Source organism: Battus philenor, unplaced genomic scaffold (assembly GCF_028537555.1).
Source record: "Battus philenor isolate CCGP_79_NKW_IND1 unplaced genomic scaffold, ilBatPhil1.0.hap1 SCAF_11, whole genome shotgun sequence".
In the NCBI taxonomy this organism is placed as follows: domain Eukaryota; kingdom Metazoa; phylum Arthropoda; class Insecta; order Lepidoptera; family Papilionidae; genus Battus; species Battus philenor.
In genome coordinates this window covers 4,151,650-4,176,968 of record NW_027181673.1, presented here as the reverse complement: position 1 = coordinate 4,176,968, position 25,319 = coordinate 4,151,650, and the positions used below count along the sequence as shown (strand labels likewise).

Here is a 25,319-nt window from a genome sequence, read left to right as displayed (position 1 = left end):
AAGTTGTTTTGTATACGTATCCCATGACATCCAAGGATTTTTTTAGCAACAGGTGAATACATTTAAAATAGTTACACAAAGTGGAGTTCAAAGTCTAAATTGATAACTTGCTGTCTTTGACAATATTGTTCGAATTGTTCTTCTCGCACTCCGTTTAAAACTTCCGCCGGCAAGGTACGTGTTCGTTTTTTAAATATTATTTCATATTTAATTTTTAAACATTTAATTTTTGTTGACTATGCATAATTGTAGTTTTGCTGTTTTCTGTTATTATAGTATATTAACTCTTTAAATATATTATTATTTATATATTAATTAAAGTATAATTGCTTTAATTAATATTATCTCTTCTGAAATGACAAATATAATTTAATCACATTATAAACACAAAACTTTGATTGCAGTTCTTAAAAAAGCATGGCTAGTGCTTTAAGACAAAGTGTACTGTATTTAAGGAAACAAACACAAGTGATCTCAACGCAATGTGTTAAACAATACAGTAAAAAAAATGAGCCAAATATCCTCAAATCTGTTTATGATGATGTACCAGTTATTAATAGCACAGTTAATCAATATGTGTGGCAAAATTTGGATCGGTGGCCAGATAAAACTGCAGTGGTAAGTGCAATATTTTAAAATTTGATTTTAATTCATATGTTTACTAATATCTAAAATCTTTTAATGTTAAGATACATTGTAAGTGGAAACTTTGATACAATTTATAATTTAAAAAAAAAACAACTTTAATAATCAGATAAATGGATAAAATTTCCTACTAAGATAAGTAAATGTTGATATTGATCAGTACTGTTATAACATTTAATGTTCTTTAAAATCATAATGTGATTTATGATAATTATTCCTTATATATATAAACTTTATATAAAATTACATTGATGATTATTTTTAATTTTGGTAGCTTTAAAGGGGTGACTGTATAGTTCATTAGTCGCAAAAACCTTTAAAGCTTTACTACCAACCAGTCACCTTTTATGTATGATCGTTTACATGCATAACTTATTACTTATATTTTATTTATGCCAAACCATACTTTGTATTTTTTCTCATTTCTTTATTACACCCAATATACTCAGTATTGTTAATTGTGATAGTAAAAACTTCATCCATTGATTAAAGAACTTTGTACAATTGTTTTGTACACAAAGTAAGAATAATAAATTTGATTTAAGTAGATATATAATGAAGCAGTCAATATTTCATAGCTTTTTATGTATAATAGCTGTCCCCCACCAGCTTCGCATGGTTCATACTGATTTTTGTGGAAGTCATTACACAATTATAATATAAGAATTTTTCTAAAGTAAAAGTAGCCAAAAGTTAAAAAAGTTAGTCCTTATTCTATGAACTACTTGCCAGTATAAGTCCTGTTAAAATCTGTCTAGCCATTTCAGAAATTAGCCAGGGACAGACAAATATATATAAATAATAAAAAAATCTATGTATTCATATGCATGTGGTAAAAAACAGCTGTTTTAGTTTTAACATACACTTCATTTATATTTATTTGAATATATTGTCTGCTATGATTCTTTTGTATATGGTAGAAGTAAAACTTTAAATAATGTGTCTCATGTAAAAAATTCTTACCATGAATTAGAGAAAAATATATTGTTTATGTGTTACATTAATAGCCATTATTATATGACAGATCATTACATATCACATTAAACAGTGTTAGCCCAGCAGTAGAATGTGAAGAATTGTGATCATAGGTTGCAGTTCAGTTCTTGAGATACAATTCTGATTAATTCACACTTTGTGTATTATTTATATGGGATTGCTACTGCTCATAAACAAGTTACTATTTTTTTAGTATATTATCAAGAAAAATTACCATCGCAAAAAAAAATTATTTACATATACACTTATTATGATATTAATTTGCCTACTTAAAATTGTATTCAACATTTAAGTTTTATTTGAAACAAAATTGCAGTGTTATTGTTCTTTTGTCAGTATATTGACACAAAATACCTGCTTTTGTTTTGTGTAGTTTACATTTATTTGTTCAGTCCATATTAATTATGTCAGAAACAGTACATTGTAATGACCTCGTATTTTAATAATATATTACTGGCATACACTTAATATTATAGAAGTTTATGTAATTATCATCAGAAATAGTGTTATTACAATGTCTGTTTTATATGGTGAACTTTGTACATTATTAAAATAAAACCTGTGTAACTACTTTATATGAATATATACATACAAAAATTATTTTAAAGATACTACATAAATTTTTAACTCACTAAGGTTTCTGTATATTTTAATATATATTAATAATTTATAGCTATGTTTTTGCTAAATCTCCTCCCACTGACATAAAGATCCAGATTTTGACAATTTGATTTCTTTGATTTATTATGTGTCTGTTATAAAACATTTTATGCCGTGTCTTAATCGTATTTTTGATCTTGAAGTAAAAGTTTTTTTTCATATTTGGTAATCAATAAATTTCAGAAAAACCCAATTAGGTATTAAAATAATCTAACCAATTTTGATGTATTTCTAATTCAAATGTGTACATATATAGAAGGAATTTAGTATATATGTTAGTTTAGTTATCTGTCATCAAAAATGAAAAATAGTGTACATACATTTATTAAAAATTAACTATTTTTAAAGGACATTTAATCTTGCTACAGTAGACCTGGTAAGGATAAAGACAATTCTATTTTTGATGAAGTAAAGCTAGATATTGACCACAAAACTATTTAAACTCATCAAAAAAAAATGATACAATGCAGAAAGTTATTGAAAAAAATATTATATAGAAAGAAGATTCACGGACCTTTCCGATCCGTGAACTTTTGACCGATGAAGCTGTAAAAGCTTCAGGGCTAACAGCACAAACTTTTATCGAAACAATACAAAACGTTTGAGCATGATTAGCTCTACTGCAAGAAATCTTCTCTTCTAAATAACATAATATAATCTCCTCTGTATAAAGATTTTAACTATTGTCGATGATATTTAATACAAATTCAGACACGTTCCAGGTGTGTGCTGCAACAGGACACGGATACACCTACGCTCAGACTCACAAAATGTCAATCTCTTTAGCCGCATCGCTGCGTACCAAATTGAAACTAAAAAATGATGACGTAGTTGCTGTAGTTCTACCCAATGTTCCTGAATATCCATGTACAGTTTTGGGGATACTGGAGGCGGGCTGTATTGCAAGTATGATGAACCCAGCTTACACTGCCGGTGGGTAATTGTACTTAGATTTTTTATCACTTTTTTTTAGCGTTACAAAGTATCGAATCATTACGGTAGTGAACAGTTTCTATATATATTATGTAATAAACCCCCCCGGTCGCCTAACAAACTAAATGAATTGTTTTTATTATTCCCTGTCACCCGTCTATTAGGCATGGCCTGCATCGCTTTTATTGGTATAATTTCATAAAATATTTTCAGTCATTTTTGTTATTAAAAAAAAACCCTAACGCCTCTTGCGGATGGACTTTCGCAAAATCTGTTCTTAGCGGATATCTACTCTGCTAAAGCAATAATCCTACTATATTTCAAGTCTCTAATTGTTATGGTTCTTGAGATATCGTGATGAGTCAATACATATATGTACTAGCTGTCCACAGCCCTCTTTGCGAATTTAATGAATACATCCTCAACTTCTTACCCTAATGTTAACTTTATTTAGGCCGCTGGAAGTTGTTGAGGACAGCTCAAAACAGTTCATCATGGCGATCCTTGAAGGAGACCTAGGCCTTGTAGTGGGTGTCTACCGGCTGATATGACGATGATGAAGTCCAATGGATCAAAATATCATGATGATTCAAATGAAACTTTTTTATATATAGCTTTGTGTTATGGCTTGGCCCTCATAAAAATAATCAAGGTCACCCAACGAGCAATAGAGAGAGCTATGTTCGAAGTTTCGCAAGATCGAATTGCAAGTCAGTAGATCTGCAAAAGAATGTCACCGACGTAGCTCGAAGAACTGCTGGTTGAAGTTGCAATGAGCGAAGCACATGGCCCATGCAATCGATGGCCGTTGGAGCTTCGAGGTTCTCGAGTGGCGACAAAGAGCCAGTAGACGCGGCCTGGGTCAAGAGAAGTCGTTGAAGCTGCAGCTCAAGATATCGTGGCGATCTTTGGGGGCAAGGCCTATGCTTTACAGTGGGCGACTATAGGCTGAAAAGAAAAAGATTTGTGTATCTGACTCTACGTAACTGTAAAGACAATTTTTTTATTGACAAAGACGATTGAAACTACTGCTAACCTCAATACAATGCAGATCTTTTATAAGTGATACCAACTAAGCTATTTAGATAAGAAGCATAATATTTTTTTAATTGTGTTAATCGCTTGTTGTCTATATTATCTTAGAAATAATATTTTTTTATTGTAATCATAATTGTTTATTCTTAACAGACGAGATAAAGCGACAAGTACAGCTAGTTGAATGCAAAGCGATCGTGACGTCTAAGCTGTCTTACCCGAACGTTGCGGAAGCTATTAAATCGCTTAAAACAAAACCAGCTATAATTTTAATAGACAATGATGAGCTACCAGCTGGTACTATAAAGTTTGCAGAGTTCGCAGAGGATGTAACAGTGGACACTGATTGTCTGAAATCGGTACAAAGAAGTAAAAATGATGTCGCGATATTGCCCTTCTCGAGTGGTACTACCGGTTTTGCTAAAGGAGTTGTACTAACGCATCAATCTGTTATTTCAATGAACCAGATGATTTATGATCCGAACATTCTCGGGGTTGATGAAGCGACTGGTAAGTTAAAAAAATTATATGACGCTTTTAAATTAAGTTCGCTTGTTTATTTATTAAACGGTCTTATTTAGTTCGACCCGTACGGAATTTATTTGGATTAAAATTAGAAATTGAAATTTATGCACCTTCCCGTTGTCAGATTGATCTGAAATTTGGTACACACATTTAATTTAGATGACAATACAATATAATAAAATCAATAACACTATAAATCTAAGATGGCCGCCGATACAAAATGGCGGATTACGTATTTTTCCTTAACCCCCTCAATATGGGTACCAAATGAAAGGGCTACACTAGTAAAACACGATGACTTTGTCAAAATTTATAATTCAAGATGGATGCCGTTCCAATATGGCGGACTAGGTACATATTTTTCCACAACCCACACAATATGGGTGGGTATCAAAAAACCGTTTAACTTAAAAGTTTTTTAAATGTATTTATTTATTTTATGTAAATAGTCAAATGATTCTAAATTAGACTAGAACTTTATTACGTGGCGAAAATTTCAACATATGTACCAACCAACTAAAATGCTATCATCTTGATATTTACTAAGTAGGTTTTGCCAAACTAAATCTTAGTTACTGGAAGATTGCGTACAGTTTGTAAAGCAGCGTCTTGGGTACACGATAATGAGTAATAAAATTTATCTATATTGAAAATATAAAATTGATTATGGGCCAAAGAGCAGAATGTTTCATAAAACGTAGTAAAATTTTCTGTTTCCGTCAAACAGTTCAAGTTCGGGTAGTTTTGGAAAAGATTCTTTTTCCTTCTCTTTCCTCGGTTTAGATACACATCTTGATATAGGTAACTTCTCTCGATCGTGTAAGTCACCAAAACTCTTGAGATACTTACTCCGCAAACTAGATATAGAATCTACCCTCCGAAATTCATTTTCAGTCTTTCAAAATTAGGCATGAGAGAATTTGTGTTTTCATTTATTATCAATAAATCGCGGACATCTTTCCCTCCCTTTGTTTTATTATTTCCTCTGATTTTGAAAGATATATAAATCTTGCATTTGCTCAAGTATAGTTTTCTTTACGTATATATATATATATATATATATATATATATATATATATATATATATATATATATATATATATAAAACACGGCTTATTTTGCATTTAGAATGTCTTCCCTAGAAATTTCTCCATCTGAGTCTGAAGGCAAATTTAAATTTAAACAAAGTTATTTGCTCAGTGTCGTATTGTATATTATTCTGTTGTTAGCATATCATCAAAATCCTTAATATAACGTGTCTATCAACAGAGATAAAAATGACAATGTACACTTTACAAATTATAAATGTAAAAATGAACACATTCAAGACTTCGGAGTATTTAAATTAAATTGTTTTAGTGTATTCATTCATTCACTTATCATCATTCATAGTGATTACTTGTTTACATCACCAAAAGATAACTTGATCCCAATTTGATAGAGACTAGAATCAGATTTACATCTCTCGATAGTCCGTTACCTAACCCGATGTGATCCGAGCGCGTTACAAACTTCATCAGGTTTCTATTTTTTTGTGACCATTTTCAAATTCTAATTCGAAATGTTTTTTTTCACGTATAAAATATTGAATGGCCAATTGTCATCGCTGTCAACCTTAGAGTTCATGCGCTGCAAGTTCAGTGACATTTGCCTCGACGCCCCATGAAAGCCTTCCTGCGAACAGGGGCGGCTTAACCTATAGTGAGACAGCTAAGAGCATCGTCTTGAAATCTATCACGATTCGCCGATTAGTTTCGCAACAGAAAGGTGCTACAGGCATAAAAACAACGAGTTAAAACAAAGTTATTAACTCCTGAAGATGCCCCGTGGAGGGGTGAAACACGTGTCGAGTAATTTAGTGGTGGCCGTTGGGTGATTCGCATTGTTTGCTGCATTTATCAGCGAGCAGGCGGGCGGTGCATTTCATTGCACGACTACCATTGCATGTGCGGACGTGGATAAATATTGGTCTTTTTCTTACATAAAAACAACGAGTGTTATTCTGCCGTAGTAAGAAAAAAGGCCGTAACTAATACCATACTGTAAGCTATACCTACTTATAAAATAGCTTGTTGGAATATGAAAAAAAATTATTGCTGCGACTACGACAAAGTTAATAGGTATCGCCGCAGAAGGGGGGGGGGGCGTCTTGAAGGCCAGGGTTACATTGCACACGGGCCCTACACGAGCTATAGCCGCCCCTGCCTGCGAAGGCCCTATTATCAGACAAACTTCTGGTTACACTATCCTATCTAATGAATGTGCAGTTCTTATAACGGAATGTATAAACAATTGTCTGCCATTTCTTTCTTTGATTTATTTTGCGGCTCTTATAGTGTTTAGAAACCATATTAATAATTCACTGTATACATAACAGATATTTAATTTCAATTGAGTATTTTTAAACACACAGCCTTGAAAAAGATTGCGCACCGGAGGAAACACTTTAATATTAAGAGGCCTTTTGGTCTAAAGTAAACCAGATGTATAAGTAAAATGAATAGATACACTAAAAACAATTTCATTTAAATACTCCGAAGTATTGACTAAATTTAATTTACATATATTATTTGTAAATTCTATATTCTTATTTTTTTTATTTGTTGATTGGCAAGTTATTTTGAGGATTCTTTGAAGATATGTTAAAATACAGAATTATATAATTAAAACACCGGTAACTTTGTCCAAACTTTTAATATTGCCTTCAGAATCAGGAAAAGAAATTTCTAAGGAAGTCAATCTAAACTTAGGTGCGATCACTTTCTCTTTAATATTTTTTTTTATTCCATTTGGTCTAATATTTCTGCAATGTTGTATAAAGTATATTTTTAATGTTGTGTTACCTGTACAAAGAACACATACATAAACATTACCTATGCGAAAACTTGATGTAATTTTAATTTATGTATACTGCAGATGTATAAAATAGCAAAGTGGGCATTAACACGCGTTTTTAAATAGTCAATTATTTTTATTATTATAAAAAATTGTACTAAATCTGTGATTAAGCACGTAATGCGGGATCTCCTGAGGTAAACTGGCAAGAAAGTCAACAATTGCTCTTTTAAAATCTTTACACTTTAATAAAAAATACCAATATTTATTTAAACTTAAATATATTATATAATAATCCAGAGTCGTTACACGGCAGTATATTGTTATGCCCAAAGAAGTTATTAATTTAATTAAGCCTAGAGGAAGGTTTAACGAGCGTATCTTAATTTCTAATTGTTTGAAAAAGCCTACGTTATATTTTGACATTAATTAAACGAACATTATAGTGCATACGCTTTAAGAAAACAGTCACAGATCATGGTCACTCTTTTTTGATATTGACAAATATGCGTCCGTATATTCAAATGGTCAATGGGAACATCTCTTTCCAATTTAGTATATTCTATTTAGTTACGCGAATACGCGATAGTGCTTCCTAATATGCAAGTCATCATGCGGAATACCTTCAAAAGTATAGTTTCCAAAATATTTGAAGAATATAACATCTTTTAAAAATTTCATGAATAAGAATCAATTATATACTGTTCCTATATTAAATGATAATCTAAGGTATTTATGTGTAACTTATGTGGTAAACGAGAGAAAATTTAACGTAAAAGATATTTTTTTTTATCTACTAGCTGATCCCACGAACGTTGCATCTTAACTGTGAATAATCAATTTGAAACAAGCAAATAAATAAAAAAAAAGGTTTTGCTGATGTAAACGCTATATTTTTTCTCAATATTTCCCCTAAGAACTTTCTAGAAAATTCAAACTAAAAAAATGAATAAAATCGGCGTAGTAATTTTCAAGTGACGTAACTAAAAGAAAACAAGTTTAATTTTTATATCATTAATAATAGTTTATTTCATTATAATTTAATCAAATTAGGTAAAACTTGTCGCAATTAACACGGATACTGATTTGGAAATCCTTTACTGAAACATAGTTTCAAATGTAATAACTGCTACCTTGAATCAACAATTACGTTAAGAAATCAAATAAACTGCTTGTTTGATTTATACGAAATAAAATTAACATTTGAAATAAATTCGCATAAAAACATTCGTTATTTCCTGTCAGTGAATTACTTGTAGTTATTTTTGATACTTTTAATGTTAATTTAATATAATTATGCATATTTTTTCGAATGTACAATTTAAAATCGTAATATTCAAGCATTGATATACAAACTATAATGTGTTTCTCTATATTTAAAGTTACAAACAGAATCATTAATAATATATATTTATTGTTTATAATATATTTTTATTACATATATTATAATATATATTTACAAGTTAAATTGCAGTAATTATTGCACACAATAATTACAGTAATTTAACTTGTAAAAATACAAACATACAGATACAAAAAAACTGTACTCATAATAAATATACACACACATGAAGACATTTATTAATTGTTCCGAACTAAATGGTATTCTTGCAGATGTGTGTGTAGTGTTATGTTATATTTTGTGTATGTGTGAACGCGCCTATTCAGCAAAGACATAAAATTTCCACTGCTAGACATATCTCTCTTCCAGAGATTGCTAATTGAACCGGTAACATGGACCTTGACTATGTCGGTTATTATCGTATGTTGTTTTAGCTATGAATAATTAAGTATTAATTAATTTATTTGTCTAATTTAAAACATGGACAACTAACAGCTAAAACCTTTTTTAAATAAATAAAAAAAGTTATTCAAAAAATGCAGCGTTCTCCGTTTTGATACAGCGTCAATAACTTATATTTTTTAGTGCGTAAATAAATAATCTTGATATTTTTCCAACATCGAAATGAGCGACAATTAATTAATATAAAATACTTGAATTTGATATTATTGATGTCACAAACCCTTTGCGATTTATTTATCGTAGTTACAAATGCAAGTTTAAATGGAAATAGCAACTTTTTCCTATAAATTGTACATAAATTATAAGGAAACTTAAAAAAGGAAATTAGAAAAAAAAAAGAATTAGATAAGCGAAAAATTATTTTTTATATATAAAAATTAATTAAATTTCGATGCCTCGGATAAAAATCGATATTCCTATATGAGACTGACATATTCTCCTTAAATCGCTTTTATTCAAAAACTATAAATATATCACATTTTGTGTTGAATCTTATATCAATCTTTGAAATACAAAAATATTTTGTATCATTTTTCTTATCACCCCTGTAATTTTACCAGATATAGTTCAAATAAAAAGTAAATGACAAAAATATAGGCGAGCACATCGTACGACGTGTTCGATTGTCGGAAAGCACTTAATCATCATCATATCAACCAATATATGCCCATCACCACCTATACAAGGCATAGGTCCTCAGTAAGAATCCTTATCCCCACGATGAGTGATCTTGCGCTGACCGTATCAATTGACTTCCCACCATCTTAACTATGCCGTTGGTTCTCTTAGCCGCTTTTTTTCACCGATCTTATTGGGAAGTTTACAAGACCTATGTCCAGCGGTGGGCTTCCTAAGGCTGAAATGATAGCCTGTGAAAAGCATCCCAAGAAGCTAGTAATACATAGGTTTAAATTAAGCTTCTTCATTGCAAACTTGGTAAAGGTGTATTTGCCATAGTAACAACGCTAATAACAAAAACAAAACAAAAGATTAGATAAACAAGTCCGACAATAATATTGTTTTGTGAGTGCCATGTATATTATATAATAGAATGGAAAAAACAAAAATTCTAATATCGGTTTTTTGTGCATGGCAACATTTTGTGCTTTGTTATTTAAATATTTTTCTTGCGCATAGAATTGTCTAAAAAATTAATAGCGCTGCTTATTACTAGTCATAGTTAACTATACGTTATTATTACTCTATTGAGATATACTTTGACATTGAAATTTATTTCAATATTCAAAGGTGAAACAAAGATGACGCTGTAAAGTTTTTATTATTTAAAATGTTGCGTAATAACTTCAAGGGACGAATATATCGCTTAAAACACGGACTTTGTGTCTTGACGTGAAATCATAATTATGAATGACTCTCTGACGTAGTTTTTAGATTTCGGCTCCGCGAGCCCTCAGTCCGAAGAAGCTGTAAAAGCCAGAACGGCTGATAGCGTCCGGCACCAATCGAATATAGCCTAGGGTCATAATTTTTTTTTGTTCTTAATGCTTCTGAGCTTCTGCCGTGCGAGTCTGTGTCTGTGTTGCTCCGTGGTAGTATACGCAGTCTGGCCTCACGCGTACTTTGTAACACCTTTCACTCTAAAATAAGTTTTTAACGTTTTCATACACTATTTTTTTTGTTTTTTATAATACGAAAATAATTATTAAAATCGGTCTATATATTACACACACACACACACACACACACATATATATATATATATATATATATATATATATATATATATATATATATATATATGAACTGTCCCTTTGAATAGCAAAGCCTGTAGTGAAACTACAAAGTGTATACCTATATTAAATAATTGTTATTAAGTCACCCTCATATAAACATTTATTTGCACTCAATTCTTGTGTTATAAATTAGATCGCGCAACTGTTACAAGACCCTAAATCTGCCAACTCTGACAGAATCAATGAATCCTATCTCAGAGCCCATATTACACATTACATATTTGACTTCCTATACATTTATGCTTCTTCTTTTTCTTCCTAAACATTGTAGGGAAACCTCCATGTTAAGTCAACCGCGGGGAGATGTTTCATCCAGCCTGAAATCCAAATTCCCACTCTCGACTGCATTTCCTTGCGTCTCGTAAACGCTACCACTTCGCCAAGTCCATCTATTGCACTGAACGGTTGCCTTTTACATCTTATTATTACAAAATCTTTTTTTAAAAAAGGTTTATAAATGGAGACTCAGAACAGAATGCTATTTGTGAGCAGGAGCGTCGCGGATAGGTCTGTTTAGTGCGGAGGCGCAGCGTGATCTATCTCAAGAGGTTTTAGTTAAGGGCTCTATGCACCCTGCCACCTCGAACCCAAATGCCACTTGCGTAACTTCGATACTAATAATTATGTAATATTTCCAGCGAACTATCAGCCTGCGCTTCCAGCCATATTACCCTTTTTTCACATCTTCGGCTTCAATGCAGTGATGTTGAATCTATTGGGTAGAGGCACTAAACTGATCACCTTCGCCAGCTTCAAACCTGAGCTGTTCCTGAAGACCATAGTCCAGCACAAGGTTGAACATCTTTACATCGTGCCTCCAATGGGTATGTATTTAAACAATAAAAGTAATATTCATTTAATTCAATAACCACACGTGACATTCAGACTAATTTATCGTCCAACTTTTGTACCTAACTATATACAGTTTTTGAGACGCGAGAATATTCAAATATTTTACATCGGAGAATTAAAAATACAGACTTCGATAAATCTGTCAGACATAAAGAAAATATACGTAAGACGAAGACTTTAATATCTTAATTACAAAACAAATTTGTCGTCGTTTCAGCCACTAGACGCCCACTGCAAAGCATAGGCCTCTTCCAAATATATTAATGGGAATATTTACCATAATCGTCACGCTTGGCATGTAGTTTGGTGGTCGCAGTTTGGTATTATGTCACACAGAGATTTCTGCTGCCCGCCCTCTCATTGCTTGTTTATTAGCAGTGATAATACTATGTAATTAATGCTCAAGGAGTGAATTATTTAAGATTATATTCCGGATATCGAACCCGCGACCTACGATCGCAAGTCTCTGTCCTCTACCACTAGGCTACCATTGCTTGAAAGTTTTGCTATAAGTCTCAAATGATCTTGATACGCTGGAATCAAATTATAAATCGCCAGTTCCGACATTGACTATGTCGTCCGTACATCTAGTTCAGCCTCAACAGCCGTCGCTTGCACTAGCGATGTGCCCTTCAAAATTTCACTTCATACGAGAAATTTTTCGACCTACGTCGATGACCTTAGTACGCGTTAATTAAATTTTCAAATTTAAATCGTATATTATAAATAAATGAAAGTTTCATATTCAACCATTATTATTACTTATGTATAATTTTATTATTTTCGTCAAGATCAAATATTTCGTTTTACAGCCGTTTTGTAATCTTATTGTTAAAGCGTTGAAAAGTACGTAACAATCGCGCGTGCCATGCATTACTTTATTTCTTTTTCGTAATTTAACTCTTAATGAAGTTTCATGCTTTTTATATGCTCCAAACACGATATATTTACGTAATTATGTATCAGAGGTATCGAGTGTAATCTCAAAGATCAATATGGAACCTTAAGGGGGATATATAATTAGTAAAGTGACATTTTGACGATAGACGGCATTAATATATATCAACTTGGTGTAATTTTTTTTTTTCAAACTTTACTAAGTTTTTATAAATTACTCGTATATGTCGGCCAAATGTCCGTGTGTATAATGCCTGATTAATTTATAATTAATAATGAAATAATGCCAAGCTCGTATTGCTACTAGTAATAAAAAAGAGGTAGTATGTGGGTGTTTAAATAAAATATCGATAACTATGTGATAATATAAAAATAGGTGAACCTATACGCGATTAGCAGGCAGGAGTGCAGTTACTGCCCTAAAGCGTTGAAAAGGTAAATAATAGAAGATTGTACGCGATGCTGTATTCATACGTACAAAGAGTATTTACAGTTTACAAGACCCTTTTTTTTCTCGTGGGGAAATCCTGCATGGGATAACCCTCCGCTGCGGGGGCAACGAAAGGGTTACCGGACTCCCACCAGCTAAACCCCCACGGTCTTCTTGAAAGCCTTTTGTTAAACCTAAACGCTTTCGCATACTGCCGTAGTTTCTATGGCGGTGATCTAGTGCCTAACTCCTTAGACTAGAGCTGAAGTCACGTACCCAACATAAATACACGAGATTTAGTTTACGTAGCACCGTAAGATCATACGTGCGGTGAATCACCCCGAACCCGTCGCTAAGGCCAAGTTATGGGGGTTGGAGAAGGGCGCGGTATAACACCCTCCGATGTCCAGATCCAGATCCTAGGTCGGACTAGGATAAGGAGCTCAGATGTTCTCTCTTGTTTTGTACTTGTGTCTCGTCTCATGTTCTTTCTCCCTCCGTAGCCTCCTTCCATTTCAATTTACACGACCCTAACACAACAGCTTACACATAACAGTTGGCGTTCGAATTTCAAATTGAATTTTTGAAAAAAAAAACAAGTATTGTGGCGATAGTGGACAACAATACAAGGGTGAACGCTACAAACCTGATTCTCTGTTATTCAGATATTCAGGGTAACCAGGCACATTAATTGACACTTTGTCGACGGTAAACAAAGTCATATTCAAAATATCTTTATTCGTGTATGTATTTACACGCACTTTTAAATCTTCAATTATTTAGCGATATATATAGTATGTCGACTCAGAATCTTGATTGAGCCTATCAGAAACTCAAGTCTCTCCTTTTAAATAAAATTTAACAATTTTTATATGTACGCTTTAATAATAATCATATGAATCAACAGAACAAATTCATGTCGATCAACTAAAAATCTCTGAATAAATTTAAAATTTTAGATTTGAAATTAAGAAAAGGATGGTCTTAGATATGTTGTGGAACTTTATTATATATGTGTAAAAATAAACCTATGAAGGATTTGTTAAATTTGAAGACGACAGATCTATTATTCTTTTTAAAGAAAACAATTGAAATGGAAACAAACCAACAGTATCTACCACACCCAGACCTGATATGACCTCCACATAAATTAATTATTTAATAAAACATTTTTTATCAAAGGCATTTGTATCTCATAGTCGCATAATCTAGATAATCATAATTAAAATTAATTCCGCGCAAGATTTAATAAAATTTAATTTGCATTATATTATGAACCTTATGACAAAATTATTAAAGTTACTTTTATATAATTACAGTGGTATTCCTTGGAAAACACCCAGCGGTGACACCGGATCATTTACAATCTGTACGAGAAATTATTAGTGGAGCGGCGCCTTTATCAGCAAGCGATGCTATGGCAGTATTAAATAAAAATGTAAGTTTGAAAAACATATGTCATACAGGATGATTGATTATAGATGTCAAAGCTGATGCACAGATCGCGGCCCGCGGGCCGCATGCAGCCCACCGGTCGAATACTGGTGGCCCGTCGACAGCAAAAATATTACTCTCGTACGTTCGAAAAATATTGAATTCTATTCCAGAATAAAACCAAAAAAAAAATTAATTACCTATACTTCTGGCGGTCGACCCGCCATCAGTTCATGATTTACCCGAGTGGCCCCTAGTCTTAATAAATCTGTGCAACCATGCTTTAAAGGGTTGAATGTAGCTGTACATTCACCCTTTAGCTGTCAGAGAAGAGCCCTTATTATATCATTCTTCGACTTCCTGTGACCTTTATTAAGTAGCCGATCCATCTACTAGGAGGAACCTATTCCTCTTCTACCATCATGAGTCGATCTCCAGCCTTGACTGCCGTCAATTGCTCGAACGTTGTTCCCTGCCTAGTGCCAATTCAGTCGACCAATACTTCGAGATACATCAGTGACCTTTGTTCTTTGGTAAATCTCTTTATTTTTGATTCGATTTAGCTTCGAAGCTCTCAGCATAATCATATGTATTTCTCTCTAGGTGATCTTAAACCTTTAAAGCCTATCAAACGACAGTATCTATGTCATCACCAGTAACACAAATGCTCATCATCGATCTTCATCTATAGATATTGCAGTATTTCAAATATAAGACATTTATTAATATATCTTATATATCAAATAATGCATACGACTGATAATATATCATTGCAGAGAGTTCAAGTAGTAATAACAGATAATGATACTTGTAACAATCCGTCAACTTGAGATATAGTCAGTTTACGCCTATCTATGTGTAATAAACATTATGCTATGTTTAACTTTTTTCATGACCGCTTATATAATTAGTCAATATCTGGATTTGCTATATTAATAACAAAAATATAAATATCTATATATCGAAAAATTAACCACCATTATAGTCGGATACGATTTTTGAGTTACGAATAAGAATATTTATATGTTCGTGATCGTGTAGACTATTTAAAAGGATTAAATCAATAATAAAGATGGTGTTAATTTATTTATAATTTTACAAAACTAAGTAACAGTAAAATAATACGTAAAAATATACTGTCAGAACAAACGTACAAGCAAAAATGTATCGCGACATAAACGTCAATATAAAAAGTAAAAAATAACAAAAATGTGAAAAGGTTTTAAATGACCCAGTTAATCGCAAACAGTATATTTATAATAAAAACTGCTTTAGTATCATGTTTAAATATTATAAATATCTATATACAATAATATGTAATTTCTGAAATTCGTATTAATTCTGATTAAGTGTAGTTTTGAAGGTTATGGTAATGTTACGCACTGTGAGTTATGACTCTAAATGAAACACCACTAGTTCACAAAGAGTTCTTTATTCACAAATTAGATGGTCACCCTACTTTAACACAAAGTATACTTTCGCTTAGTCCAAACTTCGCTTCCAAATCGCTAAAGACATCACTGTCCAAATAACATACCAAATAGTCACTCTGTATCACTGATCGTAGATCTTAATCTAATAACTCGAAAAACAACACCGAACTGTCGACATTGTATACACCTATTTATACTACCGAGAAGGTTCTAGTAAGTTCGAGATAGTACTCGGTTAAAATTTCCGAGAACCGTACACAAAAATCAATTACAGCACTTCTTGATCCCAGGGTTCCGTGTTTATTGTTTAGAGGGTTCTGTAAGTCATTCTTTGTAACAATAATAAAACATTAATGTAATATTTTGTTTTCTAATAATTTCAGACGTGCAACGTTCACTGCTAGGCATAAGCCTCTCCCATAGATTTTAAATAGGAACTTTGGATCATTTGTCCACTTTTTTGGTAAACGTGTTACTCTAGAATGAAACCAAAGTTTTTAATATGTCATGTAATATATCTTTGTAGAAAAACATAGGCTTCCGGCAAGGGTACGGACTGACTGAGACAAATGGCGGTACATCGATAGGGAGGTTGGGAGACACCAACCATGCAGCCGTGGGCCACTTGTTCGGGAGCTGTGAAGTAAAAATCGCTGATCTTCAAACTAAAGAGGCACTAGGACCTGGAAAGGTACTGACAAATTCACTTCTTACAACCTATAAGCTAATTATTTATAATAATAAATAATAACATTTTTTTCGATTGGATGGGTGGCCGTGCTCGTAGATCGATTTGGATGCACCATGGAGTGACTAGGCTTTATATTTTTTATGGCGTTCCTACACCGCCCAAAAGGACTGTACCTTGGCTTGGTCGGTTGCTATTGCCTGATTAATATAACTACTATCACTTCGAAAAAGCGTCGGGGTGAAATGGCGGAAGACACTCCAGCAACGCTTCTGTTTACTATAATCGGAAGTTGTCGTCCCCCATGATATACGATCGGAACTTGCTTCCGACGAGACTGGCTGGTTATCGACGACGATTATTTTATTAATATGATAAAAATGTATATTTATTTAATGACATATACATCAAAATGTATGTTATATAGTATGTTACCAGTCGTACACGTCGCATTTGGCGTAAGATTAGTGTAGATTACCCAAGTCTCGCAGAAAGAATAGAAAAAGTAACTCCTGGATTTTTTTCGAGAATTTTTTTGTATCACTATAAGTGGGTACAAATTAAAACAATTACAATGAACAGAGGCGTCGACCGTTTGTAATGCTCGTATATTCGTACTGACTCTTTCTTAAATATATTTCACGCCTCCACACACCGCGCTTACCCCTCGCGACCGTTGGTTGTTCTTGGTCTTAACCGCTGTGTGTAGCCCATAGCATTTACTTTATTCTTCAAAGAACTAATTTACCTTGTTTCTTAATTGTTTCCGATTATATCTTCCATTGTTCCGTCTTGCGTGCTATTAACTGACTTGGGTATTTGCTTATTTCTCTTGTAATATTGCTTTCTTCAACCAAAACCCCAACCGATACGCGGTCAATATTTTATGTTTGCTGTGGCGCCATCTACCAAGCCGTGCTGGAACCACGTCGCTAAACGTTATGTACACCAGTGATGACCTTCAGAACAGAAACGTGGTCTCTCACACTAAGCCTCAGCAAGTTCACAGTCGCTAAGTTTTTCTTGAGGCATATATGTAGTTAAAATGTATGATTACATCTGTTATACCCAATAGCGTCCGACATACGGTACTTCTTTTTGGCATGATCATATTTCATTTCGAGAAACCTGTGAAATTCTTTTTTTTTAACCGAACTCTAATGTCGAACTGGCATTTGCAGATTACATGGGCTTGAAGTGACAAAGTGCAGAGTGCTCCTAGCTTATGATCTGATTTAAAGTAGCGAAGTTCTACGGCTCCTTGGGAAGCCTATCGCTACCTACTATTATTTTAACGGATTGTCAATATCTTTTATACTAACTATAGTATCCCTTTTAAATTTACAATTTATTTTAAAATTTGCTTTGTTTTTCACAGGAAGGTGAAATTTGGTTCCGAGGTCCGAACCTTATGAATGGTTACTTCAAAAACGACGAAGCGACGAAAGAGGTTCTTACTGAAGATGGCTGGTATAAAACAGGAGATATTGGAAAATATGATGAAAATAAATATCTATACATCACTGACAGACTGAAAGAATTAATTAAGGTATTTAGTATTATGCATTATAAATATTATACGATGCTTAGGTAGGCCTCCCATTAAATAAACGGTATTTCCGTGTAGTAATGTATTAAGAAAGCACAACCCAAAGAAAACTGTGATAAAAAATAGAATAACTCAATAATAAAATAAAGAATAAAAAAATGTACCTAGCCACCTAAGAGTAATAAGATGATGGAAGGAAGGCGATGAAAGCAAGAAGGAATGAAAGAACAAAATGAAAGATATTGTGATGGAAGTAAGGTAAGAATAAAAGAAATTGAGAAGAATGACAGTGAGTGAAGAATAAAGATGAAAGATCTGAAAAACTTAATTGTAAACAAAGACCCTGATCCCAACTAATTAGGGGTACGGGACGCCTCCAATAGCGAGGGCCATTTAAAAAAAAAAACGGTATTTACAAAGTGGTTATTTCTGTGCAACCATAAGTATACAGTGGCATTCATACAGTGAAATATTGCCCTAGATAAAACTTTAAGGATCAGTGATTAAATTATATCATTATGGTTTTCAATGCAACCAAAGTATTTAGTGTTTGTCATGATTAAAAATGGTAGACTGTTGACATAGTCAAAGTAGTTGGAAGTCGCTGGATGCAGGTAGCAAGATAGGAGAGGAGACCTATTCAGTAGGCATCTATCGGCTAAATTTATGATATAATAGCTTCGCAAGAATTCAAACATATGAAGGATCTTAAAACGTGTATAATGATAATTAATTTTATGTTCTTATAATGATATATATCAGGGGTGGCCAAACTGCGGCTCTTTGAACGATTATTTTTGGTAGCAATTGATTGTCAAGTTATTTCAATATTTAAATTTACATAAGCTTTAATTATCATTATTATTCAACCATAAAATTAGCGAAATCCAAATACCGATCATAATTAAATAACTGGCATCTTAAGTATTATTAAGATTGCTGGCATATATGTGTGTCATCATATCTAACTTCAATACACATATTTTGTGCATGCAATTGTAAAAGTTCGCGAAAAATTTCAAATTTCGAACGTTGGTTCGAACTCTTAAGGAACTTGGCCATCCATGATCTACACTCACGCAGGATTACTAATGTGAATTGAAATCACGACCAATATATATAATAAGTAGAGAAATCAAAACTAATCTACTTGTAAACTTATCATCATCATCATTCCAGTCATAGGATGTCCAGCACTGGACAAAGATTAACATTAATGCCTCTTCCAATGACCTATATAGGGTCATTTGCACAGCATATAAGTGGACGTTCCATGTTGGGTTTGCCAATCTGGTCTTCATTCCAAAACCACAAGGTCCCAGTGGCCATCTGTTTTTGTGAGCTATGTGACCCGCCCACTGCCAATTGAACTTGCTAATTTGCTGGGCTTTATGGATTACCTTTTTACGTCTACGAATCTCGTCATTCCTAATTTAATCTTATAGAGAAATTATAAATGCTTAACAAAAATTTCATATAGTTATCTTTCAGCGACAATTATAGTTATGAATAGATATAAGGTTTTAATTTTATCTGACTCTATCACCTATAATTTTGGGCTTGTCACGATTCTATAGTATATTTATTCATAATATGTGCCAGGGATTTAAAAGTTTTGTATTATTCACATAATGTGGGCGCTTTTACGATCAACTGTTACTCAACTTACAAGAAAATAACAAACTAAGTGGATACTTTCAGGTTAAAGGCTTCCAAGTACCTCCAGCTGAGCTGGAAACGATCCTGCGAACACATCCGAAGATCTTAGACTGTGCTGTAGTAGGCATACCGGACTCTATAACAGGAGAGGCGCCTAAAGCATTCGTAGTCAAACAAAAAGGAGCAACTTTACAACAAGACGAAGTATCACAATTCGTCAACGACAAAGTCGTATCGTTCAAGAACATAAAGGAAGTGCAATTTGTTGATGAGATACCGAAGAATCCAGCCGGTAAGATTCTTAGGAAGGTTTTAAAAGAGAAATATTGTTAAAAAGTAAACTAAAATATTCGTGACGTTGTGTGCTACTACTTCTATTAACACATAAACAAGCATCACACTAACTTACTTAAATATGTAAAAAAAAAACAATTTTTATACAAAATAATAAACGAAATAATATCTTTTGACTACACTTAAAACAGTTTTTTGTATTATATAAATAGTTCAATCTATTTAGAACATAACTGATTAAGCTATCAATAAGAAAAACAATTGTAGGTAGGAATAAAGCACAAGCATGACAATGGAATGAAATGGATAAAATAAATAAATTTTACAATTTAATTAATGTAATAATATATTTAGACTAACCTCAAATAATTTTTGTGCATTATTTTATTCTGTATATAAAAAGTTCAATCTACTTGAAATATAATTGACCAAATCATTTATTTAAAAAATAGAAATGATCTAGTCACACAATGAGCATCATAAACGACTGGAATAAAAAAAATGCGTACTAATAATTTTATTAATTAAGCGTTTGTTAATAAAGTAAATAGTAGCAAGTACGATTGATTTGTGTCACAGTAGTTTGAAAAGTAAAACAGTATTTATGTCATGTAAGACAGCTATCCATTTTACAAGAAAAAAAATTATACCCTTTCTTACAAAGATAATTAACTTTAACGGCTGGATAACATATTATAATGTCATGAAATATAGAGGTATTTCATAATACCCATTTCCTCTTAGACACCCTACTGTATGAAAAAAAATGAAAGAGCACACGCCCTTGGTGGATTTTTTTTTAAATATATCCATTAGAGACACAACGTCGCGGTCACATATAAGTCTAACAATCTCTACTGTGATGGAATTAAATTTTATGTTTACTCTTTTCACGTTTTCATTAAGAAACTATAAAAAAATCAGTGTGGATTATATATGTACATGGTTGATAACATAGCCTCTAATACGGGATTATGCTATTTATTATAAATCAATATAATCTACTTTAAGAACTAAATGCTAAATGCTATTAACGTATAACGTGCATGCAAAACCGAGCTTTATAGTCATAGTACTTAAGACGATTTTTATAAAAATGAAGCCAACATATAAAAACTATTTTGCCAATATCAAATTAATATTAAAAATATAAAATAGCATTTATTTACAAGGTCGGATAACTGTGCAATCGGTCTGTTATTGGACCCTAAAACAAATTTTTAAATCATTTTTATATACATTGTTATACATATAAATATATACATATTCATTGTTATTTCGGCATATAAATGTCTATGTGTACTCATTTATTACACAGTTTAAGAACAAAATATATTTCACTATACCTTTTTTTCATATACAATTGTTATTAAAATGTGTTTATAAAGACATATATTTTTATAACACTAATGATACGTAATTGATACATGTCTAAGAATATTTTACAAAGGGAACTATGAAAATCAAAATACATATGTATGATATGTCAAGCTTGTCACTAATTAAAGTTTTCATGTAAACGCATCTTTACAAATGTTGACGCCAACAACCATCTGTCCCTTTCACTTGCTTACAAAAGTGCAGTGAAAGAAAGACTAGAGTAAAGTGGATAAAGAATAATGTTGATGTCCACTCTGTTATAGAGTGAACATTTAGTAATTCTTTTCAAAATGGGGCTATATATTTACACAAAACATATGTCGTATTTATAGCAATAATTAATAAGTATAAAAAACTCATTTATGGGATTTTAATTGCGAATAGGAAATACTACTGAACATTTAAAAAAAACAAGAACAATAAAAACTTAATGTTTGTTAAAATGTGTAAAAAAACATTAAAACCGCTTAATATTAGTTTATTAAAAATGCTATATTTTAAATTTTTTTCGCAACATCACAATAGTATATAATTTTTGATTCTTCAATAATTTTTCTGAAAAAAATTTGTTTTAAAAAATAATATCTATTATTTTTAGTTTTATATTTAAGCAAAGAAATTTGATCAGTGATTGTTTTTATGTATATTTACTATATATCAGGTGTATATTTTATTTAGAAAGATTGGTGTGAAGATATAGTTGTGAACCAAAAAAAAAAAATAGGTGTTGGATTACTAGGGAAAACACTTTCTTATCAATAAAATGTAGGTTTTTGATTAGTCAAGTGAGACAGATAACAATTCCCTCTAGTGTGAGTGAGAGGACAAACTATATCTATATGTGCAGACATCAGAAACCCGAGCTTAGTAGCTTGCTACTTATAATATTAAAATAATTGACGATTTAAGTGTGACGCTTACTTGAACATAGATATATTTAATTCTAGTAAATTTGAAGGTACTTCCATAATTTCTTGCCTAAAAATAGCTCTAGGCTATACATCCTTATATCCAATTGTTATAGATTATGTTGTGTGTTTATGTTTATGTTCAATTTTCACGATTTTATTGTTTGTTAAATTATCATTTTAGACTAAAATGAAAAGAGCTTTGATAAGTGATACAATAAATGCTAATAAATTTAACTTTAAGTTAAATAGAATATATTAAATCCTTTATATCGTTAACATTTTTATAACAGGTCTAAATAAATGTACAAAATATGAAAAAAAAATAATTAAAGAGCATACTAATTAGTTATTGCTGTAAAAGATATAAGGGGTGATTGTATAGCTTATTTGCTGTTAATTAAAATAAATTATTGTTTATTATCTATTCCTGCCTACTTATGTCAAAAATTATTAGGCTGTCACTTTCCAATAGAAAAATAAATTTGTGTTTCATATTTAAAAGTGAACGCTTTAACCTTTTGTATGTCAAGATTAAACAAAAAAAACCTTTTGTATGTCAAACAAGCTATACATTCACCCTCTGAAAACTTTTATACCTGTAACCTAACATGTTGTGTACTACTAAGCAAATGTCAATGTAATTTTATTCCTATAAATGCTTATATAATAGTAGGTTTACCCATTAATGTGTTGCTGTTTTGTATCTAATTAAAAATCTGAACAAAAAGGCAATTTTGATACTCAAACTGACTGAAAAAACTTACAAAAATACTTTTCCAAGATGAACCTTATAATATGCCAAATTTTCACAGCAATTGGATGTATAGTTTTTGAATCTATTGAGCAATGACAGACAAACACACGTTCATTTTTATAAATATTACTCATTTCTATACATATACAATTACTGCAAACATAAACTATATAAAAGCATTTACTTAGCTAAGTCAATTTATTCAATTCACAGTTAATTTTAATATGGACCCCTTTTTATATCTGCCTTAAAATGACTTTTATACAACTTTTTATACATAAGAATGTATTGTCTTATTTTTTTTCATTCGTTTTTTTAGATAAATGCAAAATTTTTAATTATTTTAACCTTTTTGATAAAAGTTAATAAAAAACGACTTTGCTTATAAGATTTATGGGTCTGTTTTTATGAATATGGTACTAAGGGTTAAATATTGAGTTTATATATACTCATAATTTGTTAATTATTTAAATGAAATAATGGTAATTGTTATTTGCTTTTAAATATAAATCTTGTTTATTGTTTAAATATTATTTTACTGTATATGTAACGGCCTATTCATTTGGCATGTATATTGCTTTGATAATAAATCTTTATTTCATTTATTATTAAATTTATTTTTAATGATCCTGCATATTGCATTATTGTATCCTGTCCTATGTTTCTCTATTCAGAAATATTTTTCAGTGGGAGTATTGTACTACTATTGTCTCGGATGAAGTTATTTCTGTTAGCCCTGAAGGCTTCATCCTAACAGTTCAGGGAACAGAATGGTCTGTTAACTATTCTTTGTAGTAATGTTTACTACACAAATTTCTCAAAAAAGAACGCCCAATGCAAGGCATAGGGCAAGACTCCTCCAAAGATAACAGGGTTTATACCATAATCCCTACGCTTGGCAAGCGGGTTGGCAATCGCAGTGTGGTATGCAGAGGATGCTGATGTCCACACTCTGGAAACATGGCAATTCCATATAATTAATGCATTGTGCATTATATTTAAAACTATCCCGAGAGTCAAACCTGCGACTTACAAATGCATATCTCAGTCTTACAGCTTTCATTACTCAGACTAAAGGATATTGGTACCAAAAATTTTAATCTCACTTTATAGTTGGAGAGATATTATGATGAGTCTACATAGGTATAAATCTCATATACATAAAAAATACAGCGGTCACCCAAAGCAACTTCTCTCAACAATAATATTGGAATGGAATAAGGAGAAGAAGGTAGTTGACATGTATATTGCATAAGATAGTTGTTTATAATTCCTTTATGCTCCGACACCTCAAACGCGTATACGCTGTAAATATAGTAACGGGCATTAAATTTAATACGTTGGAAATATTAAACTATTTTGTTTATATATAAAGAAAAAAAGTTTTTATTGTGCTCAGTTTCACCTATTATTAATCTATGTAGTTACATAGTTTTATTATTTACAAGGGGCTTAGTTTTAGTGATGTAATTTTTAAGAGGTTGCAGTTGTCTGAAAACTAAGTAAGGAGAGAAAGAATACCAGATCATGACAATCATAAACGTCAGCTTAAAAATTAAGTTTACGTTAGTTCGTAACACATACTAAGAGTTAATCACTAGAAACTCAGGGGAGTTTGTAATGTTTATTTGATAATAGTATCAAAAAAACCTTAAAATTTCAAGAATTAATTTTTAGACATCTTTATCGTGAACATACTCTGAAAAAAAGTAATACGCATTTTACCTGAGCCTATGCCAAATAAATTTCTTCAATTTAAAGCTTGTCATAATTATCGCTTACATTGAATTAGAAACACTATGGAGCCTAATAACGGTCAATAAAAACAGATTACAAGAAAAAATCATTTGT

The 25,319-nt window shown here is 31.7% G+C and overlaps 1 protein-coding gene across 1 annotated transcript; it reads left to right on the top strand.

Annotated features, from left to right (window-relative positions):
• Nucleotides 1–417: 417 nt before the first annotated feature.
• Nucleotides 418–20,468, top strand: LOC137930080 (uncharacterized). Its single transcript, XM_068773192.1, has 8 exons — nucleotides 418–618; nucleotides 3,024–3,234; nucleotides 4,423–4,779; nucleotides 11,826–12,011; nucleotides 14,686–14,804; nucleotides 16,760–16,924; nucleotides 18,300–18,470; nucleotides 20,172–20,468. Exons 1-8 carry the CDS (start codon nucleotides 418–420, stop codon nucleotides 20,460–20,462), a joined length of 1,701 nt encoding a protein of 566 aa, XP_068629293.1. The 3' UTR covers nucleotides 20,463–20,468.
• The last annotated feature ends 4,851 nt before the right edge of the window (nucleotides 20,469–25,319 follow it).